This window comes from Photinus pyralis, unplaced genomic scaffold (genome assembly GCF_008802855.1).
Source record: "Photinus pyralis isolate 1611_PpyrPB1 unplaced genomic scaffold, Ppyr1.3 Ppyr1.4_LG7, whole genome shotgun sequence".
NCBI lineage: Eukaryota > Metazoa > Arthropoda > Insecta > Coleoptera > Lampyridae > Photinus > Photinus pyralis.
The window spans coordinates 7,886,184-7,905,545 of NW_022170738.1; the positions used below are offsets into that span (position 1 = coordinate 7,886,184).

Genomic DNA, 19,362 nt, shown 5'->3' on the forward strand with positions numbered 1-19,362 from the left:
CTCATCTTTGAATCAGCCTGGATATGGAATTAAATGAACACAGTATCACCAATTCAATCTTTTTACATTGACGTCATTTGCATTCATTATTTGCGCCCTTCAACCTTGACGGTGTACGGCTGTAAACATAATATACCAGGTGAATATTCCAAAACCCGAGCTAAAGCCTTACATAGGGAATTACCATGGGAAGAAGGTTTTTTGCAGATCGTTGCCCCCCATGTTGACTTAGAGGGTTTACAATGCCACCAATCGAAATCATCTACTTAAAATAAATCCAAAAAACACACTTTAAAGTCAAGGCATTGATTATACAAGTGTGTATAATTAATGCTCGAATTATTGGTCAAGTTCAAGTAAACGACCAAATCTAGCAAGTGGGAAACTGTAAACACAAGAACAAGGTCATGATCATTCCATATTGCCAACCGTTAATATAAGACCAATTGGCAATTAATGCTTATTGTTCTATTTCAAAGTTAAGTAATCAGTGTTTCGATATAAGCGGGTCGATGTGCTTATTTAATTTGCATAAGGTCAGTATAAACCCATACAGAGGACCTATCTAAATCTAAAAGCGATACTTACTGCAAAGGGCGATAGGGGTCAATATCATCGACAGTAAAACAGCCAAATCCTGCAAGTCGAATTTCGCGGTCGATTATGACGTATCCACTAATAGACTCTAGTATCGATCGTGGTTGGCGGTGGTCTCCTGTCTCTGTCTCTTGTCTCCGTTTCCGGAGTTCACAAGAGAGTTCAGTGGTGTCCGGGCGCAGTCGTGACTCGCGGTGCGAACCGCCACCTAGGATGCAATCAAAATCAAGGTCACAAGGTGACCTTAGAATTGCGCATTTGTGTTCGTATTCACAAAATTGTCTGTTGTTTCATAACCTGCAACTAACACCGAATCGCGCACATTGCACTCGTCTGGCATCACGATGCAAAATATAGAGGCGACGTAAGAAAGAGACGGCAAGTTTGGTCTCAGTCCTGTACACAGTACACTTGCAAGAGTGAAGTCTTCTTACGGAAATCAGGATCTCGCTTTGATTCGAAACGCAGGCAAAACCGAAAAAGATAGGCGCCAATTTATAGACTTTTTAAAAATTAACATGGTCTATTATGACCTATCAATGAAGTCAAAAATGTGTAATATCGCAGTTTAATGTGACTGATGTCATATGTCATTACCTATATTGGCCATTCCTTTGTTTTTGTGTTTTCTACCCTTGCTGTTAAAATATCACTTTAATGTCACTCTTACTTATTTACGAACTTATTTAAGAGTAAGCTTTGAATTTATCTAAACTGAGTCATAAACACACTAATCGGACTAATCCCCTGACTTAAAATACTAATAATAATAATATTTAGATATTCAGTATACTCCCTTTGCTAACAAACTGTGTTTTCCTTTTGCAGGTTTGTAATTGGTTTGGGTGTTGCAGCTGGTATAATCGCCTTTGAAATGCTGGCCTTTATCCTTGGCTTTACCATGTTCAGTTACAATTCATCACTGCTATGTATCCTTTTATAGCTAAAATTTTAAATTTGAGCTGATTGAAGATTAATTATTTGAGTAAATGCAATAAACAGCTCCGATTTATATTTTAGATAGGAGGATGTGTCCTGTACTAACTTTACCTATTCGTCTCATTCCTTAACAACAAACAGCTATCGGTTGCCATACAAGTGCGACCGTACTTTTAACACATTTAGTTTTCGACAGCTGGCAATGTGGATGGTTTTGGTGGATTTTTGCGTTCTGTTCGGTCGTTCCCGGCGTAAATGATATTTGGATTGTTGTAGAAGCTTTGATCAATAAAAGATATTAACATTTAATAGTAATTCACATTTGTACACTTATATCTAATAAACATCTTCATCACATTATAAAACTCTTTCCTTACTCTGCAATTTTTCACACAAAACTTGAATCTTTTGAAGACGTCCACATGTACATTTAAGGAAGTTCGGCAAAGTATGAAGCAGATTCTGTGTGATTGCGTAAAATATTGTTGTGTAAGTACTAATTTTATCGTTCCCTTTACAACCAACCCTTACCAGCTTGCCTAACCAACTTGTCTTGCTTTGCGTACTATGCTAGTTCAAGCTTAAATTAAATTATTCTTATTTCACCTTTCCAGAACAAAATGTAAGATAACAGAGATGGGCTTCCCGGAGTCTGACCATGTCCTGATACTGCTTTTTACTTATTCTGTTGATCGTCGTCTATGGTTCAATTTTTATTCAAATTTTTCTTGGGCAGTTGCTGCTCCAGTGCTTCCAAAGGTCGAGAAGAAAGAAATTAGAATTTATATATTGTCCATTATAATTGTCAGATAAAGCTAGTTAAAGAAAAACCTCCGTGTCTTCCTTGGTTGATACATTTTTATTAACTATTTTGGTTCCTTTTCAAAATAAATTATGTGAATGTAAAACACCCTTTTCTAACTTCTGCCACCCCTTTATTATGTATAATTTGTAGTATATTCAGGCACAAAATGTCTTCTGTAGGATTGCGAATCCATTAAAAGTAACACTATATCTTCATTTGAATTGCATACCTAGTAATTGATATGGTTCTCATATTAACAACGTTATAAATAAGCAATCATGCAGTTACGTAATATAGAAATAATCTCTAATCAAATTATTAAAAATTGCGTAGTTCCTTTTAAATGCAATACCGAAATAATGATAACCTGTAGGCTCTTGTAGCTATTTAAGAGCTAAGATTTTTATATTTTAGGGTGCAGAAGCTTGTAGAAAGAGATGGAGCGTTCTATTGATAATAGTTGCATTATCCATTACAATCGGACTATACGTACCTGTGGGCTACAATATTGGGGTTGTAAATTCTCCAGCCGAGGTAGGTATTGGACTCCCTTTTTCATTTATATATTTGTGATTTTGTAGGTAATTCGAAGTTGGTGCCTTGAAAGCGCACGTACAAGATACAATGTAGATCTTACATACGGACAACTCACCATGCTGTGGTCTTCCATAGTATCCATTTTTTTGATAGGGGGCATAATTGGTTCTCTGACGGGATCGTGGTTAGCCGACTTTATGGGTCGAAAGTGGGCGTGTGTTTTTAGCGGAGGTTTATCTTTTGCGGGGGCATTCTTTTTTGTGATTACGAAGTTTATAAATTCAATTGAAGTGCTGCTACTAGGAAGATTTGTGGTTGGTCTGTCTGCAGGTAATTTTCAACTTTTTTTTGGTAATTGGAGATAAAGGCGTATCTAGAACGGTGTGATTTTAAAAGTGTAAAATGAATCAAAATGCTAAAAGAATTCCTACAAATTTAGACAGAATGCGTTTTGGAGAAAGTAACTTTTGAATTTTAATAATTGAAATCTGACATTAAATTTGATAAGACAAAGAATGGCCAGCTCAAATAGATTTCAAAGTAAGTCCACTCCTTTCCCATTTGTGAAAAATATCATGCCAACGTCTGTTTCATAGAACCTCCACACTCTTCGCTCTCTAAACTCGTGCCCTAGTTACGCATGACTGATTGTTGTGTAGTCGCCTTATAGACAAAGCAGTGCTCTTTGCAGTAGGGTTATTCTTTTCCGACCCTACACGAGTGTACAGGCTGTTTCTAAATATGATGTGCATAATGGATAATTCTTTGACTTATTTTATGACTATAAGTTCTACGGTCCGCAAACTCCGATCTACAGGGTGTTTTTTTAAACATGCAAACACAAGACACAATTTCAAATACGAACTGTCAAAACCATAAAAAATTGTCCAAATAAAGCCAGGGCCTGCTGGACCATTTTAAAAATTTTACTTTCATTTAACTAACTACCTAAATAAAGTAGAGAAACAATTTCGGATTTTACAATCAGGGGTAGAAAATTGAACATATGACCCCTGAAAAAACATCACCTTGTAAATTCTTATTACCATTGCGATGGCCAATGATGTAAGCCCTTCATAGTAGCTTATAATCTAAAAATCGTAAAATAGTAACACCCTGTAGATCGATAACAAAGTGTTTGCGGTTCTATGTTTATATGTTGCTGTCATATATTCATAAAATAAGCGAAAAGCCCCTTCATCCTATTTAGGCACATCCTGTGTATATACACAAAATCGAAAACCCTTTACGACCCTAACGAAACGCACCGCTACAATACAAAAGATTAAAATAGTATCTCGGAGAGCAATAACAACAATATGGCTTTTACAAAATTGGCAAAAATGCTATATTAATTATTGTAGTCTTATCAATAGCCCGCAATTCTTACTATCAGCAACTATCGGTCCAAAAATACCGGGCCCCCTTTTTGGGGGTAATATATTCTGTGATCCAGGTTGCAGGCATGCCATTCACAAGGCGTAGGTACGTATGTACATGTGAACTACTTACTTAAATTTGAGTATTTGTGTTGTTGATGATGATGTACACGGTACAGATTTGTAGTTACAGGAAATGGCAGGATTTGACCTATTAATCTCTTTAGTTATATCAAGATAAGGATCATTGTAAACAGTGAAACACTAATTGTTTTTAAGAAATAGTAGATTATTAATCTAAACTATGCTGAAAATGGTAACTTACCACATCTGTACCATTCCACACAGTTACTTGACAAAATACGTAAGATTTATCTTGGTGTAAAACTAACCTGATTGTCCAGTATAACTACTACTCGTCAGTGACTTCAAAAAGACCACAATAAGATTTTAAAACAAATGTAATTTTCTCTGTTACACAATTATAAATATTTCGTTTAATAAATATCGAGTGAATTATTAATAACGACTAGGCTTGCCTAGAGTAACAAGAAACTCCAAATTGACTAGGTCCCTAAACACACACATAACAGTGTTAAAAGCAGTTACCAAAACCTTAATCTAAAATTTAATTCTAACAATTTACCTATTTTTATAAATGGGACTAAATTTTCGTCTTATAGGTTTAACCACATGCATCGCTCCTATGTACTTAATCGAATTGGCGCCACCGTACCTTACAGGAGCAATGGGAGTGTTCTGCCAGTTGGGTATCACGCTAGGTGTACTTCTTGCTCAAATTTTCTCTCTAAACCAAGTGTTGGGTACGAAAACGTAAAGTAAGAATTTCCGAGTTACGCCCATCTTTTTACAGGAGACGCAGAATTGTGGCCTTATTTATTATCATGTTACGCCGTTTTTATATTCCTGTCGGCCTTCACAATACCAATGCTGCCGGAAAGTCCGAAGTTTTTGTTGTTGAACAGAAGACGCGCTGATGCCCTTAAACGTATGTGTTTTTTCCTAAAGTACCTGTCTAATACGATTCACCCCTTAGAATTGGAACGTGTACGGGATGATGTTCCTGACATTATCGAACGTGAAATTATGGAAATGGAAATGCACATGCAAGTGGCTACTCGACAAACTCAATCCAGTTGGAACATAGCAAAAGTGTTGTGCGATAGAAGTCTGCTGTTACCAGTAATACTTGTGTGTGCAATGCAAGGCGGGCAACAGTTCAGTGGCATAAATGCTGTAAGACCATCCATGGATTTTTTAAAGTCAATTTTGAAAGCATCTTTTGCAGGTCTTTTATTACTCGACTTTAATATTCCAACATGCCGGGCTATCCAGTGAAGAAAGTCAGTTAGCCACAATTGGTACTGGGATTATAAACCTGCTAATGGCCTGTGTTTCTGTGTTTGTCATGTCGTATTTTAAAAGGCGAGGTGTAATGCAACTTAGTTGCCTGTCATCAATTCTATGCCTACTACTTCTTGCCTTTACTATTACATTTGTGGTAATCTCCTACTGCTGTCATGGTGATAGTAGGTCAAAGGTAGTTTACTTCTGGATGATCATGACGGATAGATAGTGATAACATTGGAGTTGTTAATAATTGCACGAGAGTTACACCTTTTTGGTGCAATACCAAGGAATGCACATTAAAATTTAAAAAAAAGTGTTGACAACTACACAGTAAGCCTGTTTTGATTTCCTCCATCATTTACAGTGAACCTTTCTATGAGTGTCCACTCACTAATCAAGTTACTTTATTTACTCATGTGCGCCACTCTCTCTTGTTTTACTTGTTGAAAATTAATTTCGAAAGAAGGTTGACGCAATTTGATTCAAAAATGAACTGTGCTTCAGACTCACTTTGATTTTATTAGTTAGTTATTCACAGTAATGAATTATCGATGTTCCTCAATGAATAAATGTCAAAAATGTGCCCTTGTAACTTAGGGGTTTAACATAAAATAGACACTCAAATTAATTGTCTTTAACATTTTTACCAGTAACCGTTTTGTACATAATTTTCTTCGCACTTCATTCTTTACATAGGTTAGAACTAGCGTGTAAACATATATCATGCGTCTGTTGAGCGGTTAGTTGTCTTTTTATGTAATTTTTTTAATTTTGACAGCATAACAATCAAAAGTTTATTAACATATATCTGCCATCAATTTTAAAATAATATTGGAGAGAAAAAATAATAGGGCCCTAATAATTTTATTAATCTTTGGTACAATAAATTGCTTTGACATAACTAACAAAGGAGTAACGATTTTTTTTAAACGCAAACTAATGAAATTATTAAATTAATTACACAACTATTTTCCTTAATATGAGTTTTTTTTTTAAATTTGATTACATAATATAATAAGTGTACTCTTTAAGAATATGTAACGAAAACTATGAGTTGCCAATGAAAAAATGAATGAATATGCCCCCCTTAACCGTGGAGATAGACGTACGCCACTGACCACAAATTTAAAGTACGTAAATCGGTAGCAAACTTTATAATTTTGGATACCAAAAAAATTTCGTTTTGAAGAAATAATGTTCATCCTGTATAATAAATAACCATATTTAAGTATACGTCTCAATAATTAAAATTAATGAATAGGCAATATTACTAAAATATTGATTTACAAGAATGAAAAAATAATTCATCATGATCGGAGAGTAAACTACTGTTGGCCTGCTATAAATGCAAGGTGTCCAGACCATACAAGGTGTTTCGTTAAAAACTGCCACTTTCACTCAAAATTGTAAGGAAAAGCAAATCCTAACACTTGAATGGTGTGGTTGCCCTGTATATGTGATAACTTTTCATACGGTACAATTTTGCAGGAGACCTACTCGTGGATCTCGTACATTTGCATTATTGCTGTGCTTGGTTACGTGCTGTGCTACGGAATTGGGCTGGGTCCGATTCCTTATTTTATCGGTTCCGAATTATTCGAAGTAGGACCGCGTCCAAGTGCTATGGCTCTCGGTGGTATGGCGAATTACGGTGGTAATTTCATAGTCGGCCTAACGTTTCCTCTCATGCAAGCCAAGATTGGTGCGTCTTCGTTTATAATATTCGCCGCGTTCACAGCGGGTCTTTTACTACTTGTAAGGTAAGTTGGTTGCGTGAAAAGCACAGGTATGCAATGTTTTTGCTACGCTTAATTTTTAACATGTCTCACGTTTCGTCTCCCGTTACCCATCATCAACTTTGTTTTTTCGTATGGAAGTCATTTTTACTGTTTATGTCATTTGATAGAGCATTTTTTTCTGATTTCATAAATTTAAAACTAGCATCTTGTAGAGAGAAAAGAGTGGCCATAATAATGTGTCAATTATTTTGCAATATTTTTTAAATAACAAAATAACTAAAAAATAAAAACTGTATTGCAACTTTGCCAAATTTAAACTACCTTTACCTTCCGCCCTATCTCTTACATTTTCCGAGAACCCCATGGGGGGCCCTCAAATTTGAATCAGCCTGTATATCACCTATTTTTTTGGTGTGTATAATTACACTGTTCACAATTAAAGACTTGCTTTTTAAAGTGTAATTACATTGATTGAAAATTAAATTTTTGAAAGTATCTACTTTTACAGCCGCAAAAACTACAATATTGATTACATTTAGCCATTGTAAATGAACAAAATGGCGGTCTTATACCACCAATAGTACAATGTGCTGCCACCAGAGGTCTCACTGTTAATCTGAATCGCGAATTATTTAGATTAACACTTATCTATTTCTAAAGACCGCTACAACGTGAAAATATCATCAAATAAAATATTTTTTGTGGGTTTGAACAATTACGCGCCAAAGTAGGTATTAAGATATGGATGTGAATTTATACAGACAATACAGTACCGTTTCATGAAGCAGTAGGTATGTAATACATACGTAATATTGATTCAATTTCGTCTAAAAAGTTCTGTATCCAGGGCTGGACAGTACTATTGTTGAAAAATAGCATAACCTCTTATGAAATTGAAGTTGGAATGTTACCAACTTAAGTAATCATGAAATATGGAGTAACATAACCTTACTACATTTCGACGGAATTATGTGAACTTTGCTTTAAGATTGTGGAAAATTTAGGGCTTTTCCCGCAAATTTTTTTGTTGAAAACGCTTAAGGCCCTGTCTGTACCATATACTACTAAAGTACTAGGTAATACCTTTTGTAGGAGGTTACACAGTAGATCTTTTTAAAATATGCCTTCGGAATTTTTTTTATGGAAAATCTTGTAAAAACACTGATTTACCATCTTACAATTAAAAATTGTCACATTGGTTGTACCTACTCGTACTTATTTTGACTATTATTTTAGGTACTACTTACCAGAAACCAAAGGACGTGATCCTTCAGAAGTGGCCAATTTGTGTAGAAATGGGTTAAGATCCCAAGTATTTGCTTCTCCAAGTAATTCCACAGTAACAGGAGACACTGTGCCCATATCAGAAGTGAAACTCTGACAGGGGGATTAGTAAACGAATACAGAGCACAATCATTTCCACAACTCTAATTGCAGATTCCATGTTAAGTTATTGAGTTACAACGAAAGTTTTGTTATAAGTAGGTAATTAATAAAGCGTTTTTTGATTTTTTTTATTTTCAGCAATTTTTATCATAAATCGCGTAAGATTTGCACACAGTGTTCTTCTTGCAACCATTTGGAGCTAGCAATTTCAGCAATGTTACATCTTTTCGCTGCATCGGGCTCGAGTATGTTACTAAGCAGATTCAATGGTAGTTTGTGCGAAACAAACGAACGGGTACTTACTTAAACAAGTCACATAAAGCCGGTGAACTATTACGCCACACTCTGCAAACATCGAAATATGCGGATTTTTCTTGTTGACTTCTCAACATTTTTGTTACATTGGAATCGTCAAAGGGCATCGAAGCAAATAACATTATGAATAGTATGCAACCCAGAGACCAAACATCTAACATTTTTGGGTCGTAAGGTATGCCCTATATAAAGTTATTGAAAAATGCTTCAGTGTGAAATAATTGCACATTACTTGTAACACTTCGGGTGCAGCATATGCTGCTGAACCACAATAAGTGCTGGATAAAATATTCTGTTGTTCATCATCGCAACTCCTCCTTGCGAAGCCAAAGTCTCCCAGCTTCACAGTGTAATTATGAGTTAAAAAGATATTCTCACATTTTAAATCTCTGTGTGCGATGTTTCCATTATGTAAGTACTGGACAGCGTCTACCATTTGACTATACAAAATTGACGTACCTATACATAAAAGCATTGTCGAAGAAACTTACTTAAAAAAGTGTTTTGTTCGTTTTCGTGACAGTTCACCATGAGTTCGAAGATACTCGAGCAAATCGCCATTTTTGCAATAATCCATGAACATGTACAAAGTGTTATTAATTTCCAATATGTTTAAAACATTTACAATGTTTGGATGATCGATCATAGACACAATACTGGAATGTGAAAAAAGCTATTCGATTGACTTAAGTGATTTGATTTCTCACCTAATTTCACGCGGTAAAAATTTATTCATAAGTTCTGAGCGTGCACGTTTTTTATTTATTATTTTACACGCTAATTTCTTTTGCACATCACCCCTGGTGAAAAGTGCAATACATACTTTGCTGTATGCACCTTCGCCAATTTTCTGTCCAATTACGTATCCTAATCGTTTGAGGCATTTAAAGTTCTCTATCTAACATTTACAACTAGTGAAAGGATCAGAGGAATTACAACTTACCGTTTCATTATAAATGCTTTTACTTTTATGAAAACGGAATAGTGACATTTCTTACTTTGAATAAAATGTTTTTCTCTGTAGTTCAGAATGATTACTTAATCGAAATAATCTACAACTCCTACAATAAATTTTAATGCTCATAACATTTATGTCACTTGTGAAGTGTATGTTTTGACTTTTACCTTCTATGCTTTTTAAAACTATTCCCCCAAGTTTGGTTTGGTAGCTTCCGCTAGTTGACAGTACCTTACAGCTGTGTTTGATTCTTATTAACGAGCTCCTAGCGAGTTTATAATTTTGCGGTGTCTGTCTGTCCGTCTGTTAGCACGATAACTCATAAACGAATGGACCGATTACGATGAAATTTTGCAGGTGGATTATTTATCAAATTTGTAGATCGGAGTTCGTGAATTGGTATGTAGCCCAAAAAATAAAGTAGGCCCTTCTGACATCTCTGTTAGTTATGAACCGAATTGCATGAAATTCAATATGCGCATAGCTTTAGCCATATAAAACACAGTTCCAAAAGTTGAGCCTAATCGATCAGCATTCACAGTGCCCTTTGCGCATTTCGACCATTTACAGACTGCGAATGGCAAACTTTCTTATTTATGAAGGTATTTAAATGAAATTTGATACATAGTCACTTGGAATAAAAGCAAATTTAACGCCAGTTTCAAAATTTGGTTTTGCGCATGCGCAGTTCCAACTTTCTTATTTATGGAGGGATTTAAATGAAATTTGATACATAGCCACTTGGAATAAAAGAAAATTTAACACCAGTTTCAAAATTTGGTTTTGCGCATGCGCAGTTCCAACTTTCTTATTTATGGAGGCATTCAAATGAAATTTCACACATATACACTTTTAATAAAAGCAAAACTAACATCAAGTTTAAAATTTGGTTTTGCACATGCTATAGCCATACCCAGGAGCTCGTTTGCTATATTTGTTTAATTTATTATTTAATCTAGATTTGTCCGTGAAGTTAGCACATTGGTGGCACAAATTGCAAGACTAGGTGGATTGGTTAGTGCTACGTTTGTGCCGTAAAAAGTTTGCCAGCAAAACACTGTTTGGAAATTATTTCGATTTTTAGATGTTCCGCTAACTTCGCACACTTTTTTGTCGGCACAAATCTCGGGATTAGGTGCATTGGTTATACGTTTGTGCCGTAAAAAGTGCACTAGCAAAACATACCGTTTGGAAATTATTTTGATTTCTAGATGTTCCGCTAATTAATATGCCAGTAATTGGGGATTTTTACCTGGAAATAACAAAACGTTTTAAAATTTTGTAGGTGTAGGTGCGCAGAACTAAAATTCATAAAATGCACAATTCGAAACATGCCGCCGGCGGCACCATCTTACTAAGATGGCCGCCATAAGAACGGTTTTCACAGATATCTCCAAAACTGCATTTTTAGAAAAAATATATGGTGAGCAAAATAAAAGAGAAGAAAATTTCCTACAAAAAATGTAGTATAAAGAGACAAATTGCACAAACAAGCAGGCGAGCACCAGTAGCGGCAATCATTTTATTAGGCTGATTGGTCATTTGTTTTATAGTTTTCGCCAATTGAGTAGAAGAATATAGTGTCATGTGATTAATGCATTATATTCTCATTATTATCATTCCTCACTCTTTCTTTTTGTAAGGTTTTATCTGACAGCTTTGGTAGTAAATAAAAACGCCATTTCTTGTCTAATTGCCTTCGGGCTTAATTAAACCGGATTATTTTTATTTCGGTGCATAACAATCGCTTGCAAAGCCGACTTTAATATTTAAGCTCTGGTAAACCGGGGTTTTCCACAAAACGGAGAGCATGGCCCCTAAAATGTCGATTTGAAATGTTTATGTATGCCACCTTAAATTAAACGTGGCAACGCCGTCTATGTAGCGAACGTTATTTAGGTCAATGGTACGACAGCGGTAAACGATGCACCGTGCAATTTTCATTCTTCATCGCATTGGTTATGACTTATGAGCGATTATCATAATATTCATAATCAACGAAACCAAGATTGCAACGAAACAGCATTTCATTTTCGGAAAAAAAACAAAATCCGATCATCTTTTGCATGGTGCAGACACGGACAGGAAACTGTTATTATTTGTTGTCGTTTTATTCTACGCGCTCCATAAAACTAACCTTTAGTTTTAGATGATGCCAACATAAAATTATTACATAATTTTCTAGATACATATCTTTAGTACAAACTATTTAGCGCTACTTGTAGTTCATGGATAGTGAAATTCAAGTAGTTACTTTATTGCACCAGTAAGTTTGTACTTTGTAGCTAGTTAATTAATTAAAGGCGGATAGAGTAACCTCATTATTTAATTATGCCTCCATATGCCTGATAAAGCTGATAGTTAGTGGAATTGAAATATGTATAGGTAGTATACTCTTTGATAGTAGCATTGAATATCCAGAGGAGTTGGATATTCAATGATAGTAGTAACATCTTAGACTATCTTTCTTTCTCTAAGAGTAACATGGTCGTTACTCGTTATCTGTATCTGTACAATTCAAGATCTATTTTTTCATGCGATGTACACTACCTACTAATATAGGTAACATTACAGCACATACAGGCTGTCCCCAATTGAGTGGAGTTGCTTGGATACGTAACTTATTAGAAGATAGAAATTATGCCAGTTTTGTAATTTTGTGTGCTGATTAAAATTTGGGTCCAAATAGAAGTTGCTGAAAAACGGAAATTTAAAAATAATAGTAATAATACCTATCACATTTATTATTCAGGGTGTCCCACAACGAATCCCGGCTATCTATACCTCGAAAAAAACCTCTGATATATTTGACAATTTAAAATATTATTTTCAACTTCGACCATGGAAGAGGAAGACTGGTAATATCCCATCAACGGTAATGCTGCGCCCTGAAGCAAATTTTCGTGTGGCGCCGGAGGGGGGGGGGAGGCATATTGTTGGTGACAAAAACGGTGTTTATTTTTGTTTACTACATCAGCTGTTTGCATCAATGAATAAAGAATACCAGGAAGGAGAATATCAACAATATACGTGCGACCGCGATTGCTTTTGCAAATGGCGGACAGTAGTTTCCTGTTCCAGTGGCGTACCTACCTTACAGTTGTAGAAGGATACAATTATAAAGAATACACGAAAACAATCTAAACCCCCATGTGTCTACTCCACCTATGACTTTTGTTTAACTAACTTCAAACTACATTCCGATAAAAAATTTGTAAATTTACATGTACTATATAAAAATAATATTGGTATCAATACTTAGGTACACATGAAATGTAATTCCCAAAATTTTATTTTTTTCCGTTTTGGAGCAATCACAAGCACAACAACTAACCATTACTTTATGTCACTGCAAAAACCACAACAAAAATGAGTCATAAGTGGCTTTTGCAAATGGCCGGCTTCCGTCCCACTCTCTCTTGTATACAACCTAGTTTACGATCGTTGTTTTCAAGTTGGCGATACCATAAGTTGATACCAATTTGTTTTATTGAAGACACTATATACAGGGTGAGTTTTTTTTCATTTTAAGCATTGGGATCTCGGAAACCATAAGACATACGGATACGGTTAAATGAGGAAAGAGTTGTCGTTTTAAGAGCTTATTTAAGATATGCTTTTGCTTTTTGAAAAAAATCCACAGTTCACTAGATATGAGCGAAAAACAGATTTATTGATTTTTCATTTAACTGTTGTAGAATCGATATTATTAGAAATATAACAAAATGACATGAATAAAAGTTTTAGACATTTTAATGCTTAACATGATGAACATACTAATTTATTTTTAGATCTTACAATTGTTGAGTTATAATACAAACTTTAATTTTTTAAATGGTAGTCATAGTTGGCTTTGACATTTTTAAAAAGGACAAATTTTTCTCTTTATAACGATATAAGGCTTGCTAAATGTACTTTAATAAATAAACGCCCTGCAGTAATTTTCGTATTATTGAGAGGTAAGTAAACAGAGTTGGCCATGGAAAACAATATCTAGTGAGATAGGTACCTTTCGTTTACGACGAAAATTGGACAGGCGAATGTTCATTTTCTACCAAATGAATTTCAAGATATGTAGGATGGGTTAGATTTGGAAACACGACGTAATTTACGCTGGTTTCAACCAAAGAGTAACCATAATACTCTTTGTTTCAACACAACGGTGCCCCACCGCACAACGAACTGCAAGTTAAATATTATAATAGACAGTAATTAAGAGAACAAAAATGTTTCCCATGGCAAAATCTGTTTTTACTACTCTTAATAATACAAACAATACTGTATCATGTTTATTTGTCAAAGTAAGTACAACCTTATATCCTTATATCATTGTAAACAGAAAAAATGCACTTTTTAAAAATGTCACAGCCAACTATGATTACCATGTAAAAAATGTAAGTTTGCGTTATAACTCGAAAATTTTTGGGGCATCTCCCGTAAGATAAACCAATAAATAAATAAAATTATAAAAGAAGAATAAATATTAATAAATGTATCTTATTAAGCGGGAAAAATCTACCATTTTTGTTCTTTGCATATTTCTGTATTTCTAATACTAACGATTCTACAACAGTTAAATGAAAAATCACTAAATCTGTTTTTCGCTCATATCTAGTAAACTGTGGATTTTTTTTAAAAAAAACAAAAGCATAAGATTCAAATGGCTGTAACTTTTGATCTAGTAGCTCGATCTTGGAACTGTTTGAAATTATGGAGGATTATCTTGAATAAGCACGTAAAACTACAACTCTTTTCTCATTTAACCGAATCTCTATGTCTTATGGTTTCCAAGATCCTAATGCTTAAAATGAAAAAAAACTCACCCTGTATATATTGCTCTAAACCATTGAATTCCCTGATAGCGTTTTCGATTGGCAAAACTCGTACTGCACGAGTGTTGCACGAGAAACTGAAGAAATCCATGTGAAAATTGCTCTCAATGGAACATAAATATTCGTAAATATTTGTTGTCATTTGTCCATAACCTCATTTTAGATTTAGGTGATCGACAAATCTCTATTCTAAAAAATGACTGAAACGATTTCAGTATTATTTATGATAAACGATGAGGAAGATAAATTTGAAATTCCTGTAAAGGACCAATTTTTGGCGTTCAGTTTAATGAGTAAGTGCAACTTTTTGTAAAATGGACGTTATGGCTATTTCACCATCTTCGCTATCGCAAGATGACGACAAAAAACTCTCCAATGCAAGAAACAAATTCAAATTGCCGCACGTTTGTTTTGAAAATTTGTTAACTAGCAGCTCCACGAGCTCTCGGACCTCGTGCGTCGAAATTTGCACTGAGTGCGTAATTGTTGTATCACATTTGCCAATGGAACACAGAAAATTGCCCTAAAATTACCAATAGAACGTAAAAATTGCACTCTGCAGCACGAGTTTTGCCAATCGAAAACGCTATAGAATGACTTTCAAAAGGCCACAAAAATTAGATTTATAAACCAAATGGAATTGTATTTTTCGCAATTCAGATTAACAACAGTGGGAGCTCTGGTGGCAGCACATTGTTATTACGGTAAAAGACTGCCATTTTTTGTTACTTACAATGACCAAAAGTGATGAATTTTTACGGCTGTACAAATAAATACACTTTCATAAACTTCATTTAATAATAATAATAATAATAATGGTTTTTGCAATCAATACAATTATCTACACCTTAAAGAGCAAGGATAGTTACGCTCTCTAGCATCGGGTGCCCAGTTGTCGGACGAAAACACGTCGTGCCCGCGCATGACGTCACTCTAGTTACATCTGGCGCGTAATCCCATAAAGATTCTATGGTGGACCTCGTTTTCGACGTATAATCTGCATTGTGGTGCATATTATATTTATCGTACGTACAGGAAGGGCCTATACATATGTGTAGTCGATAGAATACCATGAAGAGTAGAATATGTGACCCCTCCCCCCCTTTTCTAAAGTTTAACTTGGTACCATTAAAGGCATGCTTATGCAAAACCTGAGACCAATTGGTTGTCGTATGTAAAAGTTATGCACGTTTTACTTTGAAAAACAGCATCTCAGGAAATAATTCGTGTGGGGGGGGGGGGGGGAGAAGTGGGTGCGGACGGACGGACAAAACGTAAACAATAGCACATTTTTTTAATTTTTAAGATATTGCGCTAAAAATGGGGTATTGTTTGCGTTTTGTCCGTCCGTCCGTCCGTCCGTCGGGACCCACTTCTGCCCCCCCCCCCCACGAATTATTTCCTGAGATGCTGTTTTTCAAAGTAAAACGTGCATAACTTTTACATACGACAACCAATTGCTCTCAGGGCGCATATTTTTTCGAAAAAGCACGATGTATTAACAGTAAGTGATCAATATTTTTGTATAGGATTAACATTGTTAGGCAGTTACAGTGGCTTGCACAGAAACACATATAACCCTTAGGTACTGGTAGGAAATTCTTAAAAAATGCGCTAAAAATGTGCTATTGTTTGTGTCCTAGAGTCCTGGAATTTTTTGCAGTAGGTAGCCTATACCTTGAAGTGTGCCAGACGGCCATCAAATTTCGCTGTCTAAAAGGCCCCCCCCCCCCTCGAATTATTTCCTGAGATGCTGTTTTTGAAAGTAAAACGTGCATAACTTTTACATACGACCACCAATTGGTCTCAGATTTTGCATACGCATGCCTTTAGTGGTGCCAAGTTAAACTTTAGAAAATGGGCGGGGGAGGGGGCGCATGTTCTATCCTTCAAGGTATACTAATGAAAGGTCTCATCGAAATAAACTATAACTTTCCCGTGCGACCAATACCATGCTCTCTAGTAATCGAAGCGCATTTACATACAGTGTGTTCTCATTATATCTAATATAGATTCTTCCTTCTTGCCTTATATGATTAGTTCTTGTAAAAACACAACGCATATGAAACTCATCATCATTGAATCAATCTTGAATCTGGAATAGACTAGCAAATTAATTAAAATTTGCTTCCCTCGAAAAAATACGTCGGGTGCAGAATATTTTTACCTGATGATGATCACCGAAGACGATATACGTAACATGATATAATCATAGGTATATCAACTGAAAATAATTCTCTTCGTGTTTAGGTTTTATGAATTTAACACGTGACAACCAAACACAAACGCAAGCATGGATCTCTTGATAGGCGGAATTGCAGCAGTAGGTGCTGGGGTGTTCACGAATCCGTTAGAAGTAATCAAGACCAGAATGCAGCTGCAAGGCGAACTTGCGGCTAAAGGTCAGTACACTGTCCATTACAGAAATATTCTTTCAGCGAGTTACGTGATCATAAAGCACGATGGCATTCTATCTTTGCAAGCCGGTTTGACGCCGGCGTTGTGGTTTCAATTTGTAATGAACGGGACGCGATTAGGTAGGTACATTATCCAAAGATTCAAGGCATTCAAGACCGTTGTCGTAGGAACGTACCAAATTTTATATGACAAAGGCTATACTAAAGATAAAAATGGAAATAGCATATTTTATAAGTCTGTTCTTGTTGGTGGGGTCTGTGGAATGCTTGGCGCGTGGACGGGCAGCCCTCTATATTTGGTAAAAACGCATTTACAAGCACAGGCCGCGAAGGAAATAGCGTTCGGCCACCAGCATAACCATGAAGGAGCGTGGCAGGCCTTCAAGCACATTTATAATGCTCAAGGGGTTAGTTTCGGGGTACTTAGAAGCGTCCGAGGAAGATGCCATATTTAGCTTTTCAGATTAAAGGCCTATTTAGAGGTGGCGCGTCATCCATGCCAAGAGCATTTTCTGGCTCGACGTCCCAGTTAACGTCATTCAGCTACTGCAAAGAGTGGCTATTGAACTACCCAACATTTCAAAACTCTCCCGTTCTGACAGCGTTCGTGGCGAGCATGACCAGCGGGGTGGTTATTGGTTTGTGCATGACACCGTTCGATCTAATTGCCTTGCGATTATACAATCAGGGTAAGTAAGTTTGACAAATGCTTTGTGTGACTTTTTTTCTTAGGGGTGGATGCAAATGGTAAAGGTTTACTCTACAACGGCTACCTGGATTGTGTCGGTAAAATATGGAGCGCGGAAGGATTCTTAGGATTTTACAAAGGGCTTAGTGCAAGTTATATTAGATTAGGTCCACACACTGTGCTATCTCTAGTCTTTTGGGACAAACTTAAAGATCTATTTAATAATAATAATAATAATAATAATCACATTTATTGAGTTTTAATTTTTAAATTTAAACAATTCAACATAACATAAGATAATTTTACTGTAGCCAATTTGTTATTCTGTGATAATATGTCGTTTGCAGCTTAAATGGTATCTATATAATTTATTTATTTATATAGTAAAATTTAAATTATTAAACTATGAGAGTCTCACAGATTGTGACCCTTTTGTACAGACTGTTTTCTGTTTTTTGCGGTGGTACATTTTTAGTACGAATAAATAGTTTTTCGAACTTTTAGAACCTGCAATTTACCTTTCATACCACCTTCACCTTTAGGTTACTAGGTACTAGCGCTTTGTCCTACCATCCATCTGTTTGAACTCGCCACCGAGACCAAAATCGATCATCAATATAAAAGAAAAATAGATCAACATTGTTTTCAACCAGCTAACATATATCCATTTTATAAAAGGGGAGAACTATACATGGGCCTGCAAGAGACGTCAAAATCGGTACAAGAGTAGAAGAGTGACGCACACAGAAGAGGGAGGAAGCCGCCATCTCAACCGTGCCCGACAAAAAGGCTGCTCTGGTCACCAAATCCGCCAAAGCTCTCGACACCAACCTCATCGCCGGCTTTATGGTTCAGTGGTAGAGCGTTGGACTATAAATCCGGAGGTCGGATGTTCGAACCTGGGTTGAGGTGAATTTTTCATCTGTGGTAGAGATGGGAATTACCTTAGACCAGTTTCGAGCATTCTGCCGGCTACTCCGAATTAGGTTTTCCTGCAGTTTTCCTAATTCGTAAGGTAAATACCGGAGTAGTATAGAATAACTTAAGACCTTGTGATGGAACCGAATTAGCCCGCTAAAATTCGATTTAAATATTCCCGAATCCGAGCCTGGCGCGACGAAAAAGGTCAAGATTGCGCTTTGTTTCGTTTTCGTGGAACACGTGTTTTTTTTCTTCTCTGCTCTACATTGAAATGGGCCATAATTTACAATAAAAGTGTCAAATATTACGCTATGCCAGCTATGCGAGGAAACTTAATGATCCGTATCGACCCGTCTCGGAGCACGTTCAAATTTCGTCTAGGATTTGTTTAAAAAAAAATGGGGGAATGCGGCAGAAGTATGTGTGCTTTTGTTGAGACCAGAAGTAAATCTTTACGTTGCGAATAGTGAGTGCAGCT

The 19,362-nt window shown here is 35.9% G+C and overlaps 3 protein-coding genes across 5 annotated transcripts in view; 2 read left to right on the top strand and 1 right to left on the bottom strand.

Annotated features, from left to right (window-relative positions):
• Positions 1–8,884, top strand: part of LOC116175775 (solute carrier family 2, facilitated glucose transporter member 1-like) — a 29,203-nt gene extending 20,319 nt beyond the window's left edge. For both annotated transcript variants that reach the window (XM_031494066.1, XM_031494067.1), the window contains exons 2-9: positions 2,756–2,875; positions 2,923–3,208; positions 4,941–5,081; positions 5,132–5,266; positions 5,315–5,514; positions 5,567–5,779; positions 7,117–7,388; positions 8,604–8,884. In XM_031494066.1, coding sequence (XP_031349926.1) covers positions 2,756–2,875; positions 2,923–3,208; positions 4,941–5,081; positions 5,132–5,266; positions 5,315–5,514; positions 5,567–5,779; positions 7,117–7,388; positions 8,604–8,748 — 1,512 coding nt within the window. In that variant the 3' untranslated portion in view covers positions 8,749–8,884. The remainder of the gene's footprint in view (positions 1–2,755; positions 2,876–2,922; positions 3,209–4,940; positions 5,082–5,131; positions 5,267–5,314; positions 5,515–5,566; positions 5,780–7,116; positions 7,389–8,603) is intronic.
• LOC116175776 (testis-specific serine/threonine-protein kinase 1-like) lies at positions 8,875–10,336 on the bottom strand. Its single transcript, XM_031494068.1, has 6 exons — positions 10,012–10,336; positions 9,776–9,966; positions 9,560–9,724; positions 9,301–9,508; positions 9,057–9,250; positions 8,875–9,006 (listed from the first exon to the last, which is right to left on the bottom strand). The coding sequence occupies exons 1-6, from the start codon at positions 10,057–10,059 to the stop codon at positions 8,901–8,903; spliced, it is 912 nt and encodes a 303-aa protein (XP_031349928.1). The 5' UTR covers positions 10,060–10,336; the 3' UTR covers positions 8,875–8,900.
• A 1,636-nt stretch (positions 10,337–11,972) lies between these two features.
• Positions 11,973–18,440, top strand: LOC116175786 (solute carrier family 25 member 35-like). 2 transcript variants are annotated; one of them, XM_031494085.1, is made up of 6 exons: positions 11,974–12,292; positions 17,109–17,395; positions 17,444–17,682; positions 17,739–17,964; positions 18,008–18,179; positions 18,234–18,439. In XM_031494085.1, exons 2-6 carry the CDS (start codon positions 17,152–17,154, stop codon positions 18,256–18,258), a joined length of 906 nt encoding a protein of 301 aa, XP_031349945.1. In that variant the 5' UTR covers positions 11,974–12,292; positions 17,109–17,151; the 3' UTR covers positions 18,259–18,439. The 2 variants fall into 2 exon arrangements, with proteins under 2 accessions (XP_031349944.1, XP_031349945.1); XM_031494084.1 differs by having other exon boundaries at positions 11,973–12,292; positions 18,008–18,440.
• The last annotated feature ends 922 nt before the right edge of the window (positions 18,441–19,362 follow it).